This window comes from Seriola aureovittata, chromosome 11 (genome assembly GCF_021018895.1).
Source record: "Seriola aureovittata isolate HTS-2021-v1 ecotype China chromosome 11, ASM2101889v1, whole genome shotgun sequence".
NCBI classification, from domain to species: domain Eukaryota; kingdom Metazoa; phylum Chordata; class Actinopteri; order Carangiformes; family Carangidae; genus Seriola; species Seriola aureovittata.
In genome coordinates, this window is record NC_079374.1 from 19,855,038 (window position 1) to 19,880,410 (window position 25,373).

At 38.8% G+C, this 25,373-nt stretch overlaps 4 protein-coding genes across 15 annotated transcripts in view; all 4 read left to right on the forward strand.

Moving 5' to 3' along the window:
* stxbp5l (syntaxin binding protein 5L) overlaps window positions 1-5,116 on the forward strand; it is a 137,846-nt gene extending 132,730 nt beyond the window's left edge. For all 12 annotated transcript variants that reach the window (XM_056388939.1, XM_056388942.1, XM_056388940.1 and 9 more), the window contains 4 exons: window positions 268-433; window positions 1,178-1,289; window positions 1,513-1,733; window positions 2,184-5,116. In XM_056388939.1, coding sequence (XP_056244914.1) covers window positions 268-433; window positions 1,178-1,289; window positions 1,513-1,733; window positions 2,184-2,225 — 541 coding nt within the window. In that variant the 3' untranslated portion in view covers window positions 2,226-5,116. The remainder of the gene's footprint in view (window positions 1-267; window positions 434-1,177; window positions 1,290-1,512; window positions 1,734-2,183) is intronic.
* Window positions 5,117-6,182: 1,066 nt separating this feature from the next.
* Window positions 6,183-15,652, forward strand: poglut2 (protein O-glucosyltransferase 2). Its single transcript, XM_056390274.1, has 10 exons — window positions 6,183-6,698; window positions 7,947-8,152; window positions 8,292-8,497; window positions 9,507-9,584; window positions 9,896-10,068; window positions 12,107-12,344; window positions 12,873-13,082; window positions 13,285-13,374; window positions 13,650-13,754; window positions 15,501-15,652. The coding sequence occupies exons 1-10, from the start codon at window positions 6,475-6,477 to the stop codon at window positions 15,516-15,518; spliced, it is 1,548 nt and encodes a 515-aa protein (XP_056246249.1). The 5' UTR covers window positions 6,183-6,474; the 3' UTR covers window positions 15,519-15,652.
* A 199-nt stretch (window positions 15,653-15,851) lies between these two features.
* On the forward strand, window positions 15,852-18,236 carry tex30 (testis expressed 30). The gene is made up of 5 exons (XM_056389748.1): window positions 15,852-15,929; window positions 16,157-16,393; window positions 16,485-16,530; window positions 17,199-17,413; window positions 17,932-18,236. Exons 1-5 carry the CDS (start codon window positions 15,876-15,878, stop codon window positions 18,091-18,093), a joined length of 714 nt encoding a protein of 237 aa, XP_056245723.1. The 5' UTR covers window positions 15,852-15,875; the 3' UTR covers window positions 18,094-18,236.
* Window positions 18,237-18,380: 144 nt separating this feature from the next.
* Window positions 18,381-23,994, forward strand: nepro (nucleolus and neural progenitor protein). Its single transcript, XM_056389746.1, has 9 exons — window positions 18,381-19,176; window positions 19,373-19,527; window positions 19,716-19,804; window positions 20,230-20,358; window positions 20,548-20,625; window positions 20,798-21,090; window positions 21,500-21,558; window positions 21,666-21,880; window positions 21,965-23,994. Exons 1-9 carry the CDS (start codon window positions 19,092-19,094, stop codon window positions 22,305-22,307), a joined length of 1,446 nt encoding a protein of 481 aa, XP_056245721.1. The 5' UTR covers window positions 18,381-19,091; the 3' UTR covers window positions 22,308-23,994.
* Window positions 23,995-25,373: the final 1,379 nt, after the last annotated feature.

Consider the following 25,373-nt stretch of genomic DNA (forward strand, 5'->3'; position numbering starts at 1 on the left):
TTTAAGTTCTAACAGGTATATTGTTAGATTTACAGCAGTTTTCTATCTGTTAGATGTTCACACACTGTTAACTTCTTTGTTACCAAAATTGTATCAAAAAACAATCCTGAGATTAATTAATCATAATTATTATATTTCTATAACCATGTAGCCCAAAGATGGCTCTGATGTGTGCTGTGGTTTACTTTGCAGGGTGCAGTTCTTATTATATAGATGTTCCTGGTATCTAATTTGTCTTTCTTTTTCTACTTTTTTGATCTCATCTAGTTTGCCTAGTCTAAGACCGCTGATGGATGTCAATTACCTGCCTCTGACAGACATGCGCATTGCAAGAACCTTTTGCTTCACCAATGGGGGGCAGGCACTGTATCTTAGCTCCCCGACAGAGATCCAGAGAATTACATACAGCCAGGAGATGTGTGACAACCTGCAGGTCAGCACTGCAGTCTGTTTGTGTGAGCATGCTGCATCTATGACATGCAACATCTCAGATTTATGCTATTTGATTTTATGAACGGCATCCACGCATGTATTTATGTACACATAAAGACCTTTCTAATTTTGCATCTGTGTGTGTGAAGGGATCTGCTGAGTGACAATTTGTGCTGTCTCATATTTTGGTTCTGAGTTCAGAAAAGTATAGGTGCAGTAAGTAATAAACAGGTGCCATTATCCCCACCCTTGGTGAAGCCCACGGCTCACAGGAGCCATTGAAGTGAAATGTCACACTTGTCATATGTGGTCTGAACTCCAGTGGGTTGATTGTGTGGATATGTTTTTACAGTGTTTGTGCATGTGCACATGGTTATACTCATATTTTTAGATGTTTATTCTTAAGAGCCATCACTGCACTCTCACTAATGATAACAGATGTCAGATGTTGCCATAGTGCCACCTACAGGCAAACAGTGGTTACTCAGATTATGGTCTGATTCTCCTCAGTCATTGAGGAGAAGTTGTTAGTATGCACTATGTATATTATAAAATTATACTACATGTATGGACACCATGACAGTTTTCACAAAGGTGATGAAAGGAAGACAAAGTGAGGAAAACTTTGGCACTTAGACCCCACCCTATCTCAGTGATGATCAATGTATGATCAACAAATTTTAGTAATACATCCCTGGTGCACCATCGGAAAGAACTGTTTTATCAAAACTGTATTTCATTGCAGGAAATGCTGGGAGAGCTGTTTACACCAATAGAAACACCAGAAGCCCAGAACAGAGGCTTTTTAAAGGGCTTCTTTGGGGGAAACGCCAATACCTTCGACAGGGAGGAGCTCTGTATGTTACTTGGTCTATCTTTCTTTTTCTAAATATAAAGTGCTTCCATCCAGTATGTGCTAATTCACCTAAAAGAAACCATATAATAATTAATCAACATATATAAGTCATAAATTATTCAAATCTTCAAAGAGTAATATTAATATTAACCAAAAATGTGCTTTATTTCCATATCACCATCATCTTCTCTCTTTCTTTTTTAACTGATGTTTTTTAACGGCAGTTGGGGAAGCAGCAGCTGGGAAGGCATCCCGCAGTCTGGCACAGCATATCCCAGGGCAGGCGGGGATGGAGGGCATGAAGGTGGCGGCTAGTGGAGCTGTGGGTGAGCTGGCTCGGGCCCGCATTGCTCTGGATGAGAGAGGCCAGAGACTGGGAGAGCTGGAGGAACGAACTGCCCTCATGATGACCAGTGCAGAAACCTTCTCCAAACACGCTCATGAAGTAAGAATATTACAGTAGTAATTAAGAAAGTAATGTTCAATAAGAACCACAATTTATGATAAAAAATATATCTAAATATAATAACTTAAAATAGTCAAAATATATCTTTATGAATACTGTTGTAAACTGAAATAAAATTAGAATTCGAATATGGTAAAATAAAGCTAAATTGAAACTTAAAAATACATTATTTTTATTGGAGTTACCTTTGAAAATAGTACAAATTATTATAAATAATATTACATTTGAAAAAATACGAATTTTAACTTAGATTATAGCTAAAAACACTCAATATCTGTTGTTTTCATCCCATTCCCTTTCCCAGACAAGCTAAAGCAGTTTTTCTTAAATAAATGTGGTGTCATTCTAAAAAAATGCACTCCAACAGGAAGTGAGGCTGTGATAACTTATTCTTCACCATCAACAGTATATGATTTTGTCTTTTTACAGCTGATGCTAAAGTGCAAGGACAAGAAGTGGTACCAGTTCTAATGGCAGGACAGAGGGCTAAGGCTGCCCTTGGACTGTTGAGAGCTTTATGCCGGGACAGGGACTTTCACTCTACAAATGAGAGCTATTAAAAGAAAGACTCAAGAGTGACTTTGTCTTTATGGCTTGTGGACTAGCTAATATGTACGGCACTGTCACATTGTTGAAATGACAAGGACGGGCTAGCTCCTTGTCTAGACACGCAGTGATGAGGACAGAAAGAGGATGGCGGCATTTGAAGGACCGATGAAACTGGAACTGGAAATATCCGACAAGTCTGTCTGTGTGTGTGTGTGTGTGTGTGTGTGTGTGTGTGTGTGTGTGTGTGTGTGTGTGTGTGTGTGTTTGTGCGTATGTGTGTGTGTGTGTGTGTGTGTGTGTGTGTGTGTGTGTGTGTGCGGTTGGGTTGGGTTTTCTGGACCTCACTGTGTAGATACTCAAAAGTTAAGAAACCAACAAGAAATGCATGAAACAAAAATGGATGACTATTAAAAATATCCAACTGCCATATTAAAAAGCAGCATGCTACTTTAACAGGAGATACAAAAATAAAAAGTTTTATTTAATGATGTAAGCCAACAAGAGAAACTATGAAAAACTTTATATTTTTTGAAATACTGACAAAAAAAACTATATATAAAAAGGGAAATATATACCTGCATTGCTATTAAGCCAAAAGTTGTGTTCCTTTCCTTTTTTTTTTTTTTTTTGGGTCATTTGAATTTTTTCTTCTTAGTCTCAGTAAATATGACTTGACACAATATAAATGCACATAGTTAGCTTTCTCTACACACACCTAGAATAATGCTAAAACTTTGTTCTTACCAATTACTCTGGGCTGCACAGTGCAAACAAATCAATAGTACTCACACTTAACCCTGCGCAGTCTAATCACACAAATTTAATTTCACTTTTCGGCTGCTGCTACTTACAAAAGCATTAAATGATGATGACGAATATCTCACTCCCCAACTATAATTGTATGAAAACAGAGAACAGATTGGTGTGAGACGTATGCGAAGGCTGAGTTAAGGGTGTATTCTGGACACAGTGTGTTTATATCTATAGTATGAATCTATATACTATTCACGTGCCATAAAAAACAAGATGGGTAAACCCACTTCATGTAAACTAACTAACAAAGAGCTAATGAGTAGTGAGTAGTAATCACATGTTTCCTGTTGATCAGAACAGATGAGAAAAAGTACTTGGAACTGACCATGGAGCGCATTGAGTAAAGTCAAATAAGCCAGTTTTCTTTTGGAAAAAATAAAATATATATATGAGGGTGTTTTGTTTTAAATTATTTTTTGGTTGTCACTGGTTCACCATTCGCCTTTGTCAGATGTACAAGTTTAGTGAGCCATTAGGTTGTGTGTGTGTGTGTGTGTGTGTGTGTGCGTGTGTAAGAGAGGAAGAGTGCCACAAGTGTTAAAGTGGACTCTTTCTCGGCCAAAGCAATCAAAAATGAATGACACCCTCCCATTTCTCTCCACCTTAGTCTTCTAAAAGTTGTGGTTTGTGCATTTTCAGCGTTAAACCAGTGTGGTCCTCTTTTCATAATGACAAGTGATACTTTTAATGGTTGTCACTGTCTATGTGACGGGAATGCGAAAGAGATGGAATCACATCTGTTTAAATGCTTGTGAGTTGTTTATAAGTAAAAGTTTCAGGAGAAGTAACAGTATTTTTTCAGTGATGTTCAGATGTTGAGTCAGTGAAGAAACTATGTACATGTGTAAAACATTTGCAACAATTTCAACTGGAGGCAAATATGTTTTTTTTTTTCATTCAATATTGTTCTTGAAACTATGATATCCTCTTGTCGCAGTCCTATATTTGATGGTGAAGGCCTCTCAACTGAAGGCTTTTGTATGTTCAAAACAACAAATGTTTCATGATACATGGTTGTGTATCATATTGTGATTGTGTTGTACATGTCAATGGATAGCCACATGACATGGGAAAATGGCATTAACTGAGGGGGATAGTTCGTACTTGTGTATTTGTCTGTATTTTGAATCGATCTGAAAAGCTAAACAGGGGATTATTGACACACACAACAGGCCTTTACGCACACAAGCATTAACACATGTAACGCATTGTGTCTCGATCTTGTTGATGTTACTCCCACGTAAAATACACACAGCAACACATATATTCAAAGCCTAAAAAATAACAGACACAGAACCGAGTGATCTGCATTGGTAGACTGTCTACTTCCTGTCAGGCTGTTGAGGCTGAAATGGCTTTCAAACCCATCTGCTTTCACCAGACTGAAGTCACCTGAAATCCAGAAGCAGAGCCACATGGATTTCAGGAATTACACATGATTTGATTGAACGAGATGTCTTAAACATGACAAAAATAAATACATTTCTCTTCTATCACTGTACCGTCAATGAGATTTGTATTCAGTGCAGTTCTGTCGCTGGCAGAGAAAACACACAAAAAACAAAACTAAAAGAAAATTGAAAGAAAAAAAATCTGACTTCTACTGACAGGGTGTTTTGTTAGTATGTTTTTGGTTTTGGTTTTTATATTAACTGTACAGTTCAATCTTGGGTGAAAGGTGAAACAAAACGATAAAAGATGAAAACATTCTTGAGATATTTTTCTCTGTATATGTTGTACCTGTTACTGCTGGTACTGTATCTGGTATACTGACTCTGTCTAAATCACTGGAACTCTGTAGTTCTTCACACTGTAGTATCCTGAAAAGGCATTTCTCTGGTTTTCTCAATGATGGCAGCAAAGTTTGTCTTATTTAAATGGATTCTACCACTTTTTGTTCTTATTGATATTATACTAGTGTAATAGAAATTACTTGACAAAAAAACTGAAAATATGTTGATGCAAAAGCAAACCGAAATAAACATTGATTGATGTACACAGTTGAGAGTTCAGTTTCACTGGTCTCTAACCAGTATCAGCTACTGTCATTTTGCATGTATAAAAGTGCAGCATGTATGCAGCGTTTTACCCTCTTGTTTCAGGACCTCCGCATCAATGACCATTTTGACCTGCAGAGCCCCCAGCGTGAACCTTTGAAAGTTTGAAAGTGCAGCATGATTTTATTATTATTGTTACAGTAAATGTTAATTTTACTCTGTCAGTGTAGTTTACCTGATTTATCACTGAGAGAGGCATACAGTCAGCAAAACATTTCTCCAAATTATGATAATGAATGTATTTTCCCTACATTTCATATATAATTTCAGTTTTATGCATCTCCCTAAATGTTATTTTTCATCCCCTTTGTATATTAAAAGCCAGCTGCTGTATGCTCAGTGGTGAGATGTAACTGTATATTTACTCAAGTACTGTACAAATTTAATCTATTTAATACTACTTAATACTTCTATTCCACTATAATCGATTGAGAAATGTTGTACTTTTTACTTTTTAAAAGCTACAACAGCAAAATACTATTAACACAATAATAATTTAATGTCAGATATAGATGTATTACTATATATATAGTTATACATCTATATCTGACATTAAATATATATATAGATAGATAGATAGATGGATAGATAGATATAAAGATAGATAGACACTTTATTTATCCCCTAGGGGAAATTCAGAGAGGCCATTTACTTTACTTTCATTTTGCTACTTCTCCTTTAGGATCTAAATATTACTCCAACAATGAAAATATTGGACAGTGAGAACAAGAAGGTCAGCTTATACGTTTGCTTTCAATAATTTATCACAACAGAAATGCCGCTGAATAAGCCTATAGTAACAGGACACATTCACAATCCCACCCCATTCATCAGCATCATGCCCAGTTGTTCTCAGTGTGTATCCGTATGTATCCACACATCCTAGAGTTTAACTTCCGGGTGCCGGTGCAATCACTTTTTCGATCGGGAGTCCATTGCTCACTGAGCCAATCCAATCCAGAATAGGTGGAGGGGCGACCAATAGGATCGCTGCATTGCGCGTTCTCGTCCCGCCCCCTGTTCATCCTGCAGATAGTTACTGAACTGTACAAGATTTTGGAAATAGCTAACGGTAATCACACTGTCACTCGACATGTTTTAAAATAACACAATGTTAGCCAGATACAAGCCACTACCAATGCCTCCGCTGAATCCTGTTATTCCACATGCAAATCAAACAAACCAACGCTGAGACGTTACCTCTGAGACCTCTATTCATCTTGTTGCGATTTGGATATTTTTAGAGCAACAATGACAAGTTCGGGCAGTGGACCTCGGTAAGAAGAGAAGAGTACCGGCTAATGTTAAAGCAGAGTCAACGCTGGACAGTTATGTCTCCTCGACTGTTTTCTTGGCTGCTGCTGCCCTGCTGTCTGGATGTGCTCAGACACGGACTCTCAGGGGCTGAGGCGGGCTCGGTACTCAGTGCTGCTAAAACTTTGGTATGGGGACCTGGACTGGAGGCAAACATCGTACTTCCAGCTCGATTTTTCTACATACAGGCGGTGGACAGCTTGGGGAAAAAGTGAGTAACTTAGGCCTGCTACGGCGCTTTTGTTGTTGCCACATCGTTTTCCCCGTTGCAACAACTTGTTAAATTTAATTGGCCAGCTGCTGCTTTCAAGTGCTCCACGTAGCATCATACTTAAGAGATTACAAGGCGGTGTAGATCAGTTCGAGCAAAGTAAATATTGTATTTTTATATAAATGAAAGTAATGTCCGTAACGTGTTTTATTTGAGTTAACAGGTTGCTCTGCTTGAGCCAGATGATACGAGGTTTGTGTCTGTGTTTTATTAAAAAAAAACCTACAGTGTATGATGAAGAGTAAAAATGGTATCTCTATCATCCCTGAATATCTCTCCAATTAACAAAGATTCACCACCTTAAGGTAATTTTTGTCAATACTTTGTCTTCAGTGTTTGTTCTTCTAAGAAAATAGCATGTTGAGTAGATGAAAGCCCACGTTTAGTTTTCCCATCACGAAAGGAATGTACTCAAATGTAGCATGACTTCTACTTTTTCCAATGTAATTTCTAGGTAAAGTTCCCATATTTGGGCCTGTGTTGTTGTTTTTGAGATGTCCTAGTTGTAAAATGGCAGACAGGTGAAAACGTAACCTAATTCCAGTTTTGATGATGTAGGGCATTGTTACTGTGTCTGGCATGATTGCAAAGAAAGGACAACATAATAAATCTTTCAACCACTTGTGGATAGTATGAAAGCTGAAATGGGACAATAGTGAATAATGGGACAGCAGACATAAAAGTTTGTGCCCCCAGCAAAACGATGTTAGAGTACCTCCAAAGACCCCTTTCATCCAAAAGCTCCCATGGGTCCAATGAAAATATTCCACTCTGTGTGTAGTTACTCAGTGTCACTTTCACACATGCTTTGTGTCTCAAGGTAGATATCAGTTTCACAGTTCCATTCATAGCCAAAACAAAAACTACATTATTGCTGTCTGTGCAGAAGGAGACACAATAATACTATGGCAATACCAAAATGCTGCTGAATTATATCAGCAACATACCTTTTACAAAAATGGAGACCTTTGAAAGGAATACGACAAAAATATAAAAAGTATATACTGTTGGGTGGGGAAAATCTTTTTCGTCTAAATTTGCTTTGTAGATGGAGAATAAGGACTTGTATCTCATGTTTTTAAAATAATAAATAAGTCATACACTGTAACACTTGTGCCAGCCTGCCAGTTTCTTCCAGCTTTGTGCTCTTTTAACAGGAACACATTCTCCATATTCTTCCCCTCACAGTTTTACAACCTCACCTGGTGAGAACACCTTTGAAGTGAAGATTGTCTCTCCAGTGGAACAGTTCACCAGGATTTGGATCCAGGTCCTGGATCGTCAGGATGGGTCATTCCTGGTTCGCTACAGAATGTACGCCACCTACACGGACCTTCACATCCACATTCTGCTCAAGAGCAAGCATGTCGCCAAGTCGCCGTTCATTCTCAAAGGTAGAGCACGACCCAAGCCGCCAACAAAATGTGTTTTAGGATGTATTTTCCTGGCTCTAGTGGCTCACAAAGAGGGCACATATTCACGGCAGGTACAAGAGAAAGATCTGAGTGATGTTTCTGTGTTTGTCCTCTACAGGCCCAGTCTATCATGAGGGCTGTGACTGTCCCCAGACCAGTGGTTCTGTATGGGAGGCCGACATGCACTGCCCTCCGTTCTTCCCCCAGATAGACAGGGACCTATCCCTTTACGCTAGTATCGAACCAGATCGTAACGCAAGGGAAATTCCTCAGCGCTTCGGACAGCGACAAAGCCTTTGTCATTATACCATCAAAGGCAACAAGGTACACCATACCTCTGACAACAGAAGCACCAAAAACTGAAGAAATAACAATTAGACCATGTTAGAATCATCAAATGTACAGTTATGCTACAGCTAATTACAAGACAGTTCACGGCCATAAGAGCAAGCGATTTAATTTAAGCACTGTAAATACAGTTCAAAAATGCTGACACATCAGGGCTTGGGGGGTGTCATGAAAAAAGCATGAATAACTTCTCTATCAACTTGGTGTAACAGCAAACTGGTTTAACTAAAGAAAGAGTGAAGAAGTCCCTAAACTTATGTTGTCAACAATTCCCAGTTTGTGTTTTAAAAACATAACCAAAGGGTAGTATAGTAATAAAGGCTAGTATTTATTTAGGCTGAATAGTAATTAGGGTCACACAATAATGTAAAGTCAGCCAGTGAGCCTGAGGCTATGTGACACACCTGTTAGAATAGTGTATTAGCCAGGTGTTCAAGGGTACAATCTTCTCAAAATACCACTGTGGACGTCAATCCAGGTTGTCGTTATAGTGATATGTCTAAAGCCCTATTCACACAGTGCTAACATTACCTGGGAACATTCAGTAATTTATCAGTTGTCAATGATAATGTAATTTATACATTATGTTTTCGGGCAGATTGAGTGTCCACTTACAAAATGAGTTCTGTGCACAGCACAAAACTCTGTCACAGACTTTAGTAGTTGTAAATTGTAGATAAAAAATTCACAAGTAGGACATTTACTACAACTGTTTTTTATACATCTGATGGTAAATTTCATCCCTGACCTTAGAATTATGAACCTTTTAGCCTCATCACATGGTCTTCATCAGCAGATGTTGATGAGTTTGCTCAGTTGTTATCACCAATGGATCTGTTGACATGCAAGCTCTGTAGCTGCTATGATTTAATCAGTAGCCCTATAAGTTCTTTTCAATCATATTGGCTTAAAGTTAAGTAAGACAGTTAATTCCTGAGCACCCTTTTGATGTTTTTATGATCTTACAGCCTTTGATTCCCTTTAGGTCCATGTTAAAACGTTTGGAGAACATGTAGGTTTTAGAATCTTTATGGATGCCATCCTCCTGTCACTCAGCAGAAAGGTAAGCTTTTCTTAAACTACTTGTATAACTATATTTTAACATATTCACTCTATAACACGGCTTATGATAGGTTGTATTTCTCATTAACTTTAAGATAAGACTTGACAGAAATTTAGTTTTCACTTCTGTGTTCCATTTATCCTTTCATTGGGATGTTGTGATGCTTTTTAAGGATTTTAAAGTTTTCACTCTTCAATACTGCACAAAATGTTTATACTTTATACAAGCAGGAGTAGCCAGCAGTGTCCTAATATTATTTTCCTTTTAAAGAACATACTCCATTTTCCTTCTCTGTGGTGTTGTGTGTCCAGGTGCAGCTCCCTGATATGGAGTTTTTTGTTAACCTGGGTGACTGGCCGTTGGAGAAGAGGAAACCCACTGACAAGATTCATCCTATCTTTTCTTGGTGTGGCTCTAACAATACCAGAGATATTGTCATGCCCACTTATGACCTGACTGAGTCTGTTCTCGAGACCATGGGAAGGTAAGGCATCCATCAACACCTGTCAGCACAGTGAGCCACCATTGTAAAAATAGTCCACAAAAAGCATCAGTCACATCTGGGTACATTTAAAGGAATACTCCAGCTAAAATCTCATGAGTATCAAATAACCAGACACTGCCTGAAGGCTTGGAAAGTGGCTCTAAAAAACACAGGAACTGTCAGTTATGTGACGGTTATGAAGTTTCTGTTTCTATATATTTTGTCTTTTTGCCTCAGTAAGTTTGGTAGGTTTGGTAAATGCAATCCAGTATAACTATCAATTTAGTTACATTTTTCCACTGACTGAATTTGAAAATTTCTAATAAAAAAAACTTTGAGTCCTTTAGTTACAAGGTTTTATGTCATTGTCATAAAGACATTTCAAAATGTGCCCAACTTTCCTCAGCAGATGACAGTGTGGAGAAGCAGTGTTCAGCTTGTAGCTTGACACTGTCACAGTGCAGACAGAATAATGGAACTGAAATAAACCAGAGTCAGGATGCTCATTATTTCCTCATCGTTCCTCTCTGCTTGTATAAATTTAAACCTCATGCATTTTTATGAGGCGTGAGATGGCTGATTTGTGTGTGACAATAAGTCAGGTTTTTATTTTATTTTAAACCTGGATTGAGCCAGCATTCAGCCTTGCAGAAAGTCTCACACCTTGTGATGAGTTATGCTCACTCACCACATATATCCCAGTGTACCCATGACTGATTCATTATGTCTGATTATTGGCAGACGCTATTATCTACCTACAGACGGTGACAAATTGAAGGAAAAACTATTCTTCCTAAAGATGTTGGCTTATATTGTGTTTGGATGATGGTGGTGGAGAGCACTGTCGAACACGAGTCTACCATAGGTGTTCATTAAATCAAATCTCTTCACTCATTAGGGGCCAAGCAGCTGCAGCCATTGTGTTTCTACCTTTTTTCATTCATCTCCTTTAATCTTCTTCTGCCACTGGATTCTTTAGCAGTTCCTGAAATTTGGCACACTGAGGACAATCCTGTGATACTTTTCATGTCTGTGCCTCAAGCACTCCAGCGCCACCAAAAGGTGGAGGTGCATTTATGCATGTAACTTCTGAACGGAATGGGATCCATTGGATTCCTTGGATCAAGCCGAGGTCAGTGCACTGTGCACTATGCATAGTGCCTAGAACATGAATTTCCATCATATTAGATTTTCTGACAAATTGGATTTTGTAACAGTGTTTTACACTACACCTACACTACAACGTTGTCCAATCTTCATTAAAATTGGCACAGATGATCTTCAGACCAAGCTTCACAAAAGCTATCACATGGAGTTTTGGTTTTCAAAAGCATTCCTTTGTCACAGCCAATCACAAATTGCAGCAAAGCCACCAAACAGGAAGTGAGGTCAAATCTCAGCAGTGCTTACGAAACTGGGCACATGGACATTGAGACCCCACCAGAGGGAGGTTCAAGACATCTGGTGCCCTTTGACCTCTAGAGGGCATTGCAATAAGAAAAAAAAATATATATTTGCTTTATAACTGTTTATGTGCTTTCCTTAAAATCTAAATTCTTGTGTCCTGTAATATTATAGAAAGACCCAAGGTTGAGACTTGGCAACTTGTCAGGTCAACCTAATTGATATGGGTGCAATTTTGCATTTTTATCAAAAACAGTTTTTTCACTACTCCTGACAAATATTTTCCAATCTTTATCATAGTTGACACAGATGTTCTTCAAACCAAGCCTGACAAAACATATTTATGGCCAAACAAAAAAATCAATTCATATCTCAGCCAGTCTTTAATCAACTGACATTAAACTTGCTGTGAGTGCTTACAGCCATGTTCTTGACGTAATGACATCATGTTCTCAACTGTACAAATTCTGACCTGCTGGGCTGCTTGGCCCCCACATCGCTGCTTGCAGCTATATTTATGTTTTTTCTTTGTCGCCTATCTGTATATAATATCATAATTTTAAAATCGATTCTGTGATTAATAACCAGACTGCACCAGATTTCACATTCAGCATTGTGTCCATCCAACAAACAGAGTAAGCCTGGACATGATGTCAGTTCAGGCCAACTCGGGGCCAGCATGGCCACAGAAGAATGCCACAGCCTTCTGGAGGGGGAGGGACAGTCGTCAGGAGCGACTGGAGCTGGTCAAGCTTTCGAGGGCTCACCCCAACATGATAGATGCAGCTTTTACCAACTTCTTCTTCTTCAAGCATGATGAGAGCCTCTATGGGCCACTGGTCAAACATGTCTCTTTCTTTGACTTTTTCAAGGTAAGTGCCCCACTAAAACTGGTTAGTGATGTATTACCTTAGAGAAAAAAAAAGTTATATTGTGCAATGCAGGGTCTTAAAAGCTTTATTAAGGGATATTCTGATAATAACCTTAAAATAAATAATATGAAAACAAATAGAAGAAGAGGAATTAACACTTACCTCTTCAACTCTTTCCAACCTTTAACTAATTGTTTAGGTAAAGGTATTTCCAGCAAACATGCTCAGACAAGCAAAGTGAACCCAATCTGCACAAAGAGGCAGAAGGTTTAAATAAACTAGTGTCTAAGTGCAAAGTGTTGAACAGGTTAAAGACATTTTTCCTTGGAGATGATGGACTAAACCAGTGCTTAAGGGCCAGTGACACACATCTCCAGCGGGATATCCATGTAGCTCTGTAACTGCTGGGTGTGAATTACACATCGGCCTTCACTTAAATGTCCAAATGATTTTCTCTTATGTTTAATTTGTATAATTTCTAGAATTGATTTTGAAAATCTGTTAATTTTTTTTCTATTCCACCACCAGTACAAGTACCAAATAAACATTGATGGCACTGTGGCAGCGTATCGACTGCCTTACCTGTTGGCAGGAGACAGTGTGGTCTTAAAGCAGGATTCTGGCTACTACGAGCATTTCTACAATGAGCTTCGACCATGGGAGCACTACATCCCTATAAGGGCAGACTTGGGGGACCTGCTGGAAAAAATCAGATGGGCTCGTGACCATGATGAAGAGGTAATAATGATGATTACTCTGTACTCTGACACTGTGCATTACCTTTGGCTATAGATGCCATGATATCTTGTTATCCTGTTCATTGGATCTTTATTGGCCTCTTTAAGACATTTTGTCAGTGTGAGTAAAGTTTCTCTGTGTTGCTGCGATTTAAAAAAAAAAAAAAAAAAAAAAAGTTACTATGATTCTTTCTATCTTTCAGGTAAAGAAAATTGCACTGGCAGGTCAGCAGTTTGCCCGCAATCATCTCATGGGAGACAGCATATTTTGTTACTACTACAAACTTTTCCAGGTGACGTTTCTGCAGTTCCAGTTATATCAGTTGATATATTGAAAAACTACAAAAAGTGGTATCAACAGTACTTTAAGAAAATATTACCCAACTCACTCATCAATCATACAGGGCTCAAAGTATATTGCATTGGCACTGTATTGCATTGTTTATGTTATTCTGGATAAAATGGTTTTACACAATTCAGAAATGTGTTTTAATGGCACAGTTGTTCTCAGGATGTTCAACCCCTGCCTGTCATGTTTCTCTCTGTAAGTTCATTTTTCTTCTTGTAGGAGTATGCCAAACTCCAGGTCACAGAGCCTACAGTTCGTGAGGGCATGGAGCTTGTAGAGCAGCCCACTGATGACCTGTTTCCATGTTCCTGCCATAGGACAAGGGTAAGGGACACCAAAAAGTTTTCCTTTCATCAAAGTGACTTTGGTACTGTTCCACCTCCACTCACCTTATAGTGTTAAACTAGTAACCACGATAAGACCTGTAGAGTCTAGACTCATATACAACTCAGATAAATTGCTGCCTGTCTAACACTAAATATCATTTTTAACTTGGCCTGGGTAAATATTCCAGCAGGCTAGAAAACGTCCATCAAAACAGTTGCATATAACAACTTAATTTTTATATGTACTCCATATTTTTAACCAGCCAGTGTAAATATCACAACTTGCTGAAACACTAGCATGCCCCACAACCAAGCACAAAGATGGCTTTTTTAAAAATTTTTATTTATTTATTAATCTTTTTATTTATTGGCATGTGTTGAGTATATCAACCAAAAATCTACTATCAGGTTTTCATGATAAACATTCACCTTTTTGTGGACAATTTCCTGTTTAGGTTCCTGTAGTGTCTTGCCTAATTAAGAGGCAGAACTCGAAGGTGAAATGAAAGCAATCGTGAATCTGGAATTTGCATAGTTTTGAAAGGACTGCGCCTTTAATTACTTAATCTCGCAAGCACAATTGCACCTGCATTTATTCTGGTATATTAAAGTCAGCTCTGTGAAAAATTATTGTGCATGTTGTCCTTTGTCAGAACAGTATGTGTATACAGTATAACCTGTTTTCATTGGTTACTTAAAAATAGCAGAAGGCTGTGAACATGAGAGCCAGAGCTGTACAGTGCTCACTGACCTTATAAAGCTCCATATCTCATATGAACTTCTAAACAGTTAGATAGTGACTGATACACAGAGGTTTACTAGTAAGTTAAGTATGATAATGCCTGTTATGTAATGGGCTTTTTCACAGCTGACATTCAAACCTTGTAATAATAGGAAAAGCACAGGTTTTACTAATGCCATCAACTATGGCTCTGTTCTGTTCAAGTGAGCCATCATACACAGGGATCCTGAAACTGATGCAGCTAAATGGAATTCAGACATTATTAATTTTATTATTCGCACCTTTGCTTTCCATACTGGTATTAACATTTAAGCTTTGCTACCACACACAGTGTGTCTCCCTCTGGTGTATATAAGCTGCCACTGCACCTAAAATGTCATAACTAGGAGGGCACTGGTATAGAGTAGACCCCCACCAAGGCCAGACACAACATATTATCCAAACTTCAGAGAAAAAGTAAATAATCATAACAATAGTAAATGATCTGGATTTGCTCTAAAATGTAGTACTGTTTGTGTAATCCTGGTGACAAATAAACAGACACTGCACACCCACACAGGTGTTGTCACTTTCTCTACCTGATTAGACGTCTAGTCGAGGTTGGCCAGGGCTCTGTTGGAATTAAGTGACATCGCCAAATTATGTACAATATCCTGAATGATTAAAGTGTAAGCGATCCTGCCCAGGATCAGCATGGGTCTGTGTAGTGCCTTTAAAAATGATTAAAGCAAACTGTTATTTAAAAAGTTCAAACCCTTTCTTTATTTTACATTGTTTCTGTTTTTTTGGTTCTTTTTGTTTTGTTTAGTTTTTTTCATTTGTATTGACAGTGAGATTTGAATTTGTTAAGTAAGGTCAATATTCAAGTTTCAATAAGTGAGTAAGTTTAGACTAAACTGCTGTAGAAACATATACTGCTCTTTATTAATTAATTTATCCATTTTATATATTTTTTCTAGTGCCACCACATTTGATTCTAACATCAGTCTGTTTGTCTTTCAGGCTAAAGATGAACTTTGATTCACCTGTTACCCGGTTACAGAGCAATCCTTTATACGTGATATGTTGCCAAATAATTTGTCCAAATGTTGATTCATTGTATGAAATGAATATCATTTTATGTAATTTTTGAAATAAATATATTTCTTTTTGTATGATGAAAGTGATTGCTTTTTTTCTGCTATTATATTATACGCTCATACACATACACTAAAACCCACAGTGAAAGCATATATGCACATGTACGAAACCTAAATGTATAACAGGAGGTATTGAAGCATCAGATCTAGATTTAAGCCGCAGCGGACACCTGACCATGCTGAATTGGACAAAGCTGTAATGACACTCCCAAACGCTAGACGTCGCTCATTTGTAGTCATGCAATGTTTGGTATTAGAGAAGCAACATCTTGTGATGGACAGGTTTGACGAGGTAAATATCTAACATTAGCATCTGTAAAGTAGATAGAGTTTAGCTCGATATGACACTAACCTAAGCTGTTACGTTACAGTTGCTATACTTTGTTTGCATTTGAATTTCGGCGGGGAACGGTTGTTTTAATACTATGCGAACTCATTTTAAAGACTAAGCTAGAAATGTTTTTCATGGGGCTGTAGGACTGTTGAGATCGAGCTCAGTAGCTGCTCATCCACTTGCAGGTCACAGTGAAAGTGCCTTTCGGGACAAAACAGCTGGAGGCTGCTGTTTGTGTCCCAGCCTCCGTGAAGGACATTCACGCAGCCGTCATACTCACACATGGTGCTGGTGGAGACATGAACTTCAAACAACTGGTCTCTCTAGCACATGCCTTGGCTTCAAGTGGCTTCCTCTGTCTCCGTTTCACATGCAAAGGTTTAAACTTGGGTTATAGAGTGAAGGCTTACCATGCTGTGTGGGTGAGCTGAAATCGTAGTCTAACTTTTTTTTTTATTGATAATTAATGTTTAGATTATGATTCAGCATTAACAAACTGCCTTTTCCTCCTAGGACTACTTGAAACAGAAGTTTAACATCAAGCACATATTCGTTGGAGGTGAGCAGCAATAGGCTTACTGTACATCACATGAAATAGATACATGGGTGTGCATGTGCCATACAGATGGAAGTAGTCCCCATGACGTCACTGAAACAGTTTTTTGTACCAGGCTGTAAACATGTTTATTTCTGCTGTAATGTTGGGCATTTTAACATGGGAGTCTATGGGGATTGATCAAGTGGCAACCTCTGGGGCTGAAGCATCAAAATCGTCAATTCCTCGAGTGGCCACTTGAGGCTGGCTCCAAAAGCAAGTAAGCGCTAAGCCTCAATGGCCGGGAGTTAGGCAGAGTCACACTGCCAAGATGGCGACAGGGGAGCAACCCACTCTGAGCTTCAGAAGCAAGCTTCAGAAACATATAGGTAATGCCATAAAGGCTATATCCATCTTTATATACAGTCGGATTGATATACTTTTGGAGCCAGCCTCAAGTGGCCATTCGAGGAACTGCAGATTTTGGCATCTCCTTGTTGGTTTCATTTTTCAACCATTATTTTCAAAATATTAATATAATTTTCTGTTTGGGGTTCAATCAACCCTCAAAAAATCAATATTGTGCATTCAAAATATAGACTACAACTTCAAATACAGTACTTTAACGGTCAGTGAGTGGGAATTCTTGTCTCTAACGCTTGTTAATTCTTGTCTAAAACATGTGTCAACAGGCAGGTCAATGGGATGTCGTGCTGCTGCAGCTTTGGCTAGGCAGCTGAGTGATCAAACAGCAGATGCAGTGCAGGGTGTCATCTGCCTTGCTTTCCCACTGCACCCCCCGGGACAGACACACACCCATCGCCAGCGGAGTGAAGATCTCAAGGGGCTGCCTGAAAACATGTCTGTGCTCTTTGTGTCAGGCACTGAAGACAACATGTGTGAAAGGGTGAGGATGTTTGGCAGAAATTTATACTGGGCTGTGCAGTTTAATACATTTAAATTATTTAAATTTTTACAAGATTTTAAGTTTTTTATTTACATATGTGTTTGTAATTACAAAACTTTTTTTCTTAATATGCCTAAATACTAAGTTGTAATATATTGTAAATGCTCTGAATTTACATAATTATATTTTCATATCTTGCATATGTTGTATGCAGTTGTTTGTTCTCATCTCATCTCAGTCATGCATTGGACATTAGTCATGCTGTAATTGTCAGTTGTATATGTTTATGGAGTTTGCTCCCACTATTATATGTTTAAATTTTAATTCTCTTTATTAAAATTGCTGATAGCCTGTATCGTTATGTACTGCAAAATCCAGTTCTAGACTATTTCGTATACCATTGGCAAAACCATGCAATTTTAGATGTACTTCTAATTTATCGATTATCTCAGCTTGTTCAATGTATGACTTTCTGTTTTCATGGCGTGTCACAATGTTTTCTTTCTTTCTTTGCCTAGGTCCTTTTTGATGGGATAGTAACAGAAATGAGAGCTCAAGCTGAGGTTTTTTGGCTAAAAGGAGGCAGCCATGGGCTGAACGTGAAGGGACGGTCAGAAGAGTCTGTGTTGGATGAAGTGAACTTAAAAGTCATCACCTGGTTGAATAAACAAGGAGCATAGATTAATTAATATATTTTTTTCTTTTTTTTATTGTATTTGTTGAATAAAGCATATTTTAGTGCATTTTTGAGATGGTCAAATTGTGATGCCCTTTTTTCAGAAATTGTAGACAATGCAGACCTTATATAAAGCTACCAAAACCACATTTTTAATGTATAACAAAGTACCTTTTTAACACATTTGGCATTCAGCCCCTGTAGCTGGTCGTTTGTTCCACAAGAAACTGATATTTAAAAACTAAACTGAATTACCATTTAATCATCCTGGACCATGTCAGCAGCAGTGAGATAATAAAACTTGACTTGACAGAACAAGTTACTGTAAGGTAAAAGTTACAAGAAATAAGCACAGACGTAGCATATCAAAACAGCAGTAGAAATAACCGAAAATAGTGCAGTAACCAGATTTATAAGATGTAACAAACAGTTGGCATATTAACATGTCAAATAGCTTGTAATGGGAAAGTAATGTATTATGAATATTTGTGTTGTATTCTTCTTTTTATTTTCCTTTAAAAAAAATCTAGTACTGGATAAATAACAACATTCAATGGTAATGCTGTAGTGTTGATGTGCACAGGGGTACTGCAGGTAGCCAATCATTGGTGCATAATATAATTTTATTTATAGAATAGGCTAATATTTATTTAAAAAAATAAAAACATTCTATATTCTATCACCAGAACTGAACTGTAAACATTTAGCAGATCCCGTTCAAAGTAACGGCTTTCCGTTAATTTAGTAAGGATGTCATTTGCATTTTTGTTTTCTTGCAGCTTATAGGTGCTTTAGTTACCATGGCAACTGAACTTGGGGTGAACCATGGGTGAACTCAAGCTATCTGCTATTTGCTAGTAGCCCTAGCCGTGGTTAGCTCGCTACTGTGAGACAAGTAATTAACAACATGTGCGCTGTTCCTTTAACGAACTGTGACGGTCTGTGTGATTGAATACAATTGGCTCGCTCACTTCCGCATGTTTTTTGGGTTTGTAGAGCAGCATGGCAGGACAACCATGGAACAGGGTAAACATACCCTTTCCTGGTGCTGTTTCCAGTGTCCGTATGAATTTCAACTCAACAACAGGTACGCTGCATTGGTGTGATGATGATACGATAAATGTCTTTGCTCCGTGATATCTCGCGGTCCACGTGGTGCGGTTTGGTTTGTTGGAGAGGAGTGGGGCACTAAACCTTCATATCCCTTCATATCCACATGTTCACCTTCGTGAGTATATGGAATAGTGAAGTGTTGATGTGTACGTGTTGTTGCTGTTTTGCAGATGCTAACATTAAAACCCTGTTGGTGGAAAACGAGAAGGTCCTTAAACTAATCCGCAGTGAGATTCTTCAAACGGAGATACGGCTTCTCTACGAGCTGCTGTACATCCTAAATAACAGCTTCAGAGGAAACAAGACGTTCAAGGGTTTAAAACAGGTGAAAGCCTCCACATCTGGCTGCTATAGGATATACAGTATGATCTGTTGACAGGAGACGTGCTTGTCGTTTGGGTCTCACTGTGTGGTGAACGGCCCTTAGGTGGTAGGAGAGTTGTAGACCTAACCAACTAATAGTGTCCATGTCCTCTCAGCTCTATGTTACACATTTTGTCTTTTCTCCCACAGGTTGAACAATGTGTAAACAGGCTGAAGAACATGAAGCTGGATGTGTCTCTCCAGGAGCTGACTGATCTGTGTCCCAACAGGATTCAAAGGTAGGTATTATTGAGTCAGTGTGATGTGGTGATTTTTCCATCTGATTTTAACATGCAGATCAGACCCGCATCAGCTTCAAAGCAGGGGTTTGGTGCTATGTGGAAGTTGGCATAGACATAAAGAAGTGGGGTAAAACAAACAGCTTCATATAGTTGCCGCAGATCAATTTAAATACAACCATGAATTCAGGCACTTTCACATATGCTCAAGACATCTCAAGTTGGTTGAATTTGACCAATACTTAGACTCAAATGTGTGTACAATCCAAAAGAAATCAAAATAATGTACAAGAGAATGTGTTAAATTAACAAGTTCTACAGTATATATTTGGAAGTTGCCTAAGTAGCTAATGCAGTGAAAGAAAACACTCACAGTAAATATGGGGGGGGGGGGGGGGGTTTGTGCATGTGTGTGTGTTTTTCAGAGGACTCAGCATCAAGGCTGGTGAATGTGATGTTCCTAGTCAACCCATGCTGGAGTGGCTGTGTCTCAAAGTGCTGGGAGCCGCCCAGCTGATGAGCTGCACATTGAATCGCTGCAGCAGAGCTTTCATGTATCTTTTCCAGCTATGTCACTGTTTTGAAACATCTGGATGATTAGTCCTGATGAGTTATGTGTTAGAAATCTCTGAAGATCTCATGTGTGTTTGCGAATGTGGATTTCTTTGTTTGAAATTAGATTAATGCTCTTGACCCTCTTTATGTCACCTCACGGGTTTGCCCTTAACAGATATTTGTTTCAGAATCTCAAGGCAGCAGATGAAATGGGAGGAGTTTGTAATCTTGAATGTGGTGATTACTAGCATGCTCAGTCGTCTGTGGTGAGTGTTTTTCCCCATTGTCACATCTGCAAGATACAGGTAGTTGCAGTATTTGAGCTGTATATTGTATGTTGGTGGCTCTGAATTTGCCTTAAGCTTTAGAGAAATCTGCATTTGAAATAATACGATTCATGGTTGTTTACAGTCTAAATCCATGCTTGTGCCCCATCAGGGTGATGTTCCGTGGTATCCTGGTCAGCCTGTCCACTCTGTACCAGCAGCTCCTGGTGTTCCTCAGAGAAGTAGCCCACACCCAGCCCATGCCTTTTCTCACAGACTTCTCCCTGCCAGCAGACATGGCTCAGTTCCTGTGTCCCTCTGATGCATTTTTACTGATCAAACAACCAAAGCATGATTCCAGTACCAAAGATGACAAGGAAAAGCAGCAGAATAAAAAGAAATCCTCCAAGAGCCAGGGACAGACAGGGAAGGTTAAAGAAGACCTGGGCATTGCTGTTGAAAGAGGTGTGGAGCTTTATTCACTGTTGTGTATTATGTATGAAGCATTTAAAGCATGGGGGTAAGAGGATACTGCCTTAACCTCCTAGGACCTGGCGTCCACATATGTGGACCTCACATTTTGGATTCTCTAGACCACAATACTAACTTTTTCTCAACAAGGGCCTGGTGACCACATATGAGGATATTATACTGCCACTCAGTAATCGAAATTTAAAACTAATGTCCTCATATGTGGACATCATTTTTCTCAGGTCCCAATCAGCCTAAATAGCAAAGAATAGAGTTCAGGTCTTAGGAGGTTAAAGGACATGTGCCTCTTTGTTCGATTAATTAATTCCAGTTTTATAAACATACATTGGAATAGACCTGTAATTGTTCAACAGTAGTTACATTACTTGTTTTTTTTCCCCAGGTACAAATCATGACACTGACTTGAAGCCTTTTCTCAAGGTTGTTAGGAACTTAACAGAGGTATGTTACCAAACCATTATTTATTTATTCCTTTATTATTTACAGAATAGTTAGTTATTAAGTGCTGTCACCTAATTGTGATTCTAATGATTACATTGGCACCCAAGGACAAATACTTCTTACGGGGAACTTACAAGGCTGACAAGAGACAAAAATTCAAGAAACAAGTGAGAGAAGCCACTACTTTCACAGACATGGCAGCCCATCTAGAAGAAATGATCCTATGGTGCAGATCCCAGAGGATGGAAAAGGAAAGACGCCTTTTAACCTTCCTGCGTTTGAAGTGCCACAAGATGACATGTCTAGAGGCTACAGGTTACAAGTAAGAGCAACACCACAGACAAACAACTTACCTTACCATTCTGTGACGAATGTGCATGTTCATAAAATGTGTCCTCATCCTCAGTATGCAGAGGAAGTTGCAGAGCTTCAGACAGGAAGCTTGCTGGGCTGCATCTCCTCAAGGGCCAGCACCAAGAACCTGCCGTTCCTCTGCCGCAGTGAGGAGAAAGAATCGCCTCAGAACGCGTTGTCAATCACTCAGGAGTCAATTCAAGTCTTCCACAGTCAAAACTGGTGTGAAAAATAAACACCTTAAGAGACGACGAAGGAGGAGGTGTGAGTTATCCATGTCTGGACTGTCAGAGACTGGTCAAAGAAGCAGGACTACATATGAGGAAACACCTCAGACCACCAACTGTGATAGCCATGATGACATTGATGATATTTTTGCCTCTGGAGGTTTGTGACACTTGGCCATGAGCACATCAGAAGAAACAAATTAGTGTGCCACTGAGCTCAGTACACAGTGTGACTCATTCTTCTGTTTTCAAAAGAATAATAAATGGAACTAGATGTGTTGGGAGAGCTGATGGTTGGTTTAAAGGTGGGTCTGATGCAGCATCACAACAGCATCACTATAGGTAAGCAAAGCAGCTTTTTGCTGGTGTTATTTATTAAAGTTTAAGGTGATGAGATTTAACAACTCCCATTGTCTTGATACCAGAATGGGGAATTTTGCACCAGCTGTGTGATAAAACTTTTTAGCGATATTTTTGACCCTGTTACTGTGAATTGGAATTTCCAAGGGATCAAGTCAACTCTTGTTAAGATGTTCTATTTTGAATAGCAGGATATTTAAGCATTTTAAAAGGTGAAACTTTAAAGAAAATGTCTGCTGTTGGCGATGGCCATTTTGGCTTTTCATAGGGTACCTAATAGCCCCTTTCACACATTCACTCTCTCTTGGATACAGTGTACACTAGGTTAAATGCATGCATTTGAGATGTTAAATGCTCCTCTTGTTCTGCCCTTTTTAAGGCAGCACTATAATAGCATACAATGTTTAATGCACAAAGAAATAAAATCAGTATAATGAACCATGAAATACTGCAAGTGGAGGAAGGTACATAAAGCCAAATTCCATGTCTGATTGGGGCTTTTGAGATGACCTGACATCAACTGAGCAGTTTGTCAAGTCTCTAGTGGTATATCTGGCACCACCTAGTGGTGATAATAAGTATTGCTCTCAATGGTTATTCCTGGACTGTTAATAGCTCCAATACAATATTACATGACTCCCTCAACCTTGTTAATTGTAATGCCCTTGGCAGGGGCAATGCGAGAAAGCAGAGGTGCCAGTTTTCTTGTCTAGAATTGAATTTGTGCCCATAGAGACTGAGTGCTGATGTGAACAGAGAATGCACTGGCAGTGTATTAGTGGGCAGTGTGGCGTCAGCTCTAGGCCTTTGAAACTTAAGAGCTGTGCAGACAAAAGTGCCACCAAATTGAAACATGCCGGTGTCTGGCACTCTGTAGCAACCATGACTGCTATAGAGTGAAGGAGTGAAGGATGTGTACCAGATTAGGAGCTGAGTTTTTTTGCAGACTGTATTTCTGCTGCCCACCATCTTATCATCCTTTGCCAAAGGCAGCACAGCCCTCCCATCTGCACAAGTACAACAGTGCACTGTTTTTTTTTTACCACTCACTGAGCCTGACTGTGTTGAGTTATGGTCTCATATCAGCCCGCCAGCTTCATTTGTGCATATGAGCCTGCAGATACCTGATTGCTGTGCTTTTTAGGTTTCATCTAAACCAGTTGGTCAAGGTCAACTTTTGCACTCCCCTGCAGTGAAGGAATGGAGCAGAGCTAAAGCATTTAAGTCTATATTCTGCATACATGAGCACACAGGAAATCAGACCAATTTTTTTCTCTGCTGGAAGTCAGAGTGGCTATGCCAAACACAATCAGTATCCAAATTTTTACACTTGATGGGAGGTACAATGTGATGGACACAGAGGAGGTCAGCAAACCTCATGGACATCTTTTCCTTAGTAGGAATGAAAGGAGCAGCGTATAGATTAATCTACAAAATGATATGTGCCCTGTTGAAAATATACTTTGTAAATTAAAAACTGAAGATGAAAAACAAGGTTTAATGCAAAATGACTGTCTTTGATTTTGCTACTTTTAATTACATACCGACTGTACATAATGTCGCCAACATATTTTAACAGAGTATGAGTATGTGTATGTGGTTATGAGATGTTTACATTAACAAACCTTTTACCAAACATTAGCCACTTATGAACTGATAGGATGCTAAATTTAGTTGCCAGTAAGATGTTAAATGTTGAAATGTAGCTGTCAGTAATTACTGCAGACTTGGAGACTAAAAATAATCAGTTGTACTAGTTATAAAAACCACTTATAGGATTGGTATATCTGGTAGATTGGTCTGCAATGGCTTCACTGTGAGTTGTCTTTTTCAGCTATACACTTTCAGTGCCTGCATCATCATCTGGCTGGGGCAGCGAGTCTTCAGCACTGTGCACTGCCTCAGCTTAGAGTAGTGAGACTCTTGACTTCTGTCAGCCAAGAGATATTTAATAGGATATAATTGCAAACAGATGGTTCCACAAAGTCGGGTTCAGTGCTGAAATTGTACGTACTGTGGGGCCCAAAAGTGTGAGACCACTTGCTCATTCACTTGGATGGGAAAGTGGTCTCAGATTTTGGACCCACCTGTATATTTGTTGGAATGGATGGTTCTCAAAGGATTCTACAAATCATCAGTTAGGGTTTGTGGGCATGATATGACCTTAAAAAAAGTAAGAATACAACAGGTCTGCTCTCCCAATATGCTGTTCTTCAATTTATTTTTCCCCATTCTTAATAGCAGCAGGGAAACAGAGCACAGTAACATTAGCTTTTGTATGGCAAAGGATGAAGGGATTCTTAGCATTTATACCCAGAGGTGTATTAAATCCTCATACCATTTACCTGCAGAGACAAGAAAAGCAAAGTGGATCGATTGAGGCCAACCTGGTAAATCAAGCACTTGTAGTGCCATTGCTTAATCACCCTGGTCTCCAATTGCTCAGTGATTTAAATTCTGAAGTTATCCTTAGGCTATGAATAAAGTGGGAAAGCATGTATAGAAATGTTTATGGTCAAAACCCTCATTAAGGCCAGAGGCAGACACTGAATATAAACAGTGCATCTAATACAATATTTTTTGACTTGGGCAAAGGGGGACACACTCATACTGGTATGTTTAATTTGTACAATATTATGATTATGTCCAGAACATGCAATGTCATATCTTGCTAACATAGAATATAACATATTTTTAGCCTACAATTCCAGCTTTGAACAGAATTGAAATTTCTTCATAAAATGAAGTCTAACATAGGTTGTGCTCCTCCATGCATACAGGGTGTTTTTTTGTATTTCACACTGGGAGCAAATATAACATCACCTCTTTAACTACATGTTTAATCAAGAATGGGTTCTTTTTATGTCTGTGCCC

What these genes read in the sequence shown, in the direction of transcription:
- poglut2 (XM_056390274.1), top strand. Translation starts at nt 6,475, where the DNA reads ATGTTAAAGCAGAGTCAACGCTGGACAGTTATGTCTCCTCGACTGTTT. An exon ending in TCCTGTCACTCAGCAGAAAG is followed by an intron (nt 9,585 to 9,895) that starts GTAAGCTTTTCT and finishes TTGTGTGTCCAG; the next exon opens with GTGCAGCTCCCTGATATGGA. An exon ending in CTTTCTTTGACTTTTTCAAG is followed by an intron (nt 12,345 to 12,872) that starts GTAAGTGCCCCA and finishes TTCCACCACCAG; the next exon opens with TACAAGTACCAAATAAACAT.
- nepro (XM_056389746.1), top strand. Translation starts at nt 19,092, where the DNA reads ATGGCAGGACAACCATGGAACAGGGTAAACATACCCTTTCCTGGTGCT. An exon ending in CGTTCAAGGGTTTAAAACAG is followed by an intron (nt 19,528 to 19,715) that starts GTGAAAGCCTCC and finishes TTTCTCCCACAG; the next exon opens with GTTGAACAATGTGTAAACAG. An exon ending in TGTCCCAACAGGATTCAAAG is followed by an intron (nt 19,805 to 20,229) that starts GTAGGTATTATT and finishes TGTGTTTTTCAG; the next exon opens with AGGACTCAGCATCAAGGCTG.
- tex30 (XM_056389748.1), top strand. Translation starts at nt 15,876, where the DNA reads ATGCAATGTTTGGTATTAGAGAAGCAACATCTTGTGATGGACAGGTTT. An exon ending in TGATGGACAGGTTTGACGAG is followed by an intron (nt 15,930 to 16,156) that starts GTAAATATCTAA and finishes ATCCACTTGCAG; the next exon opens with GTCACAGTGAAAGTGCCTTT. An exon ending in CAAGCACATATTCGTTGGAG is followed by an intron (nt 16,531 to 17,198) that starts GTGAGCAGCAAT and finishes ATGTGTCAACAG; the next exon opens with GCAGGTCAATGGGATGTCGT.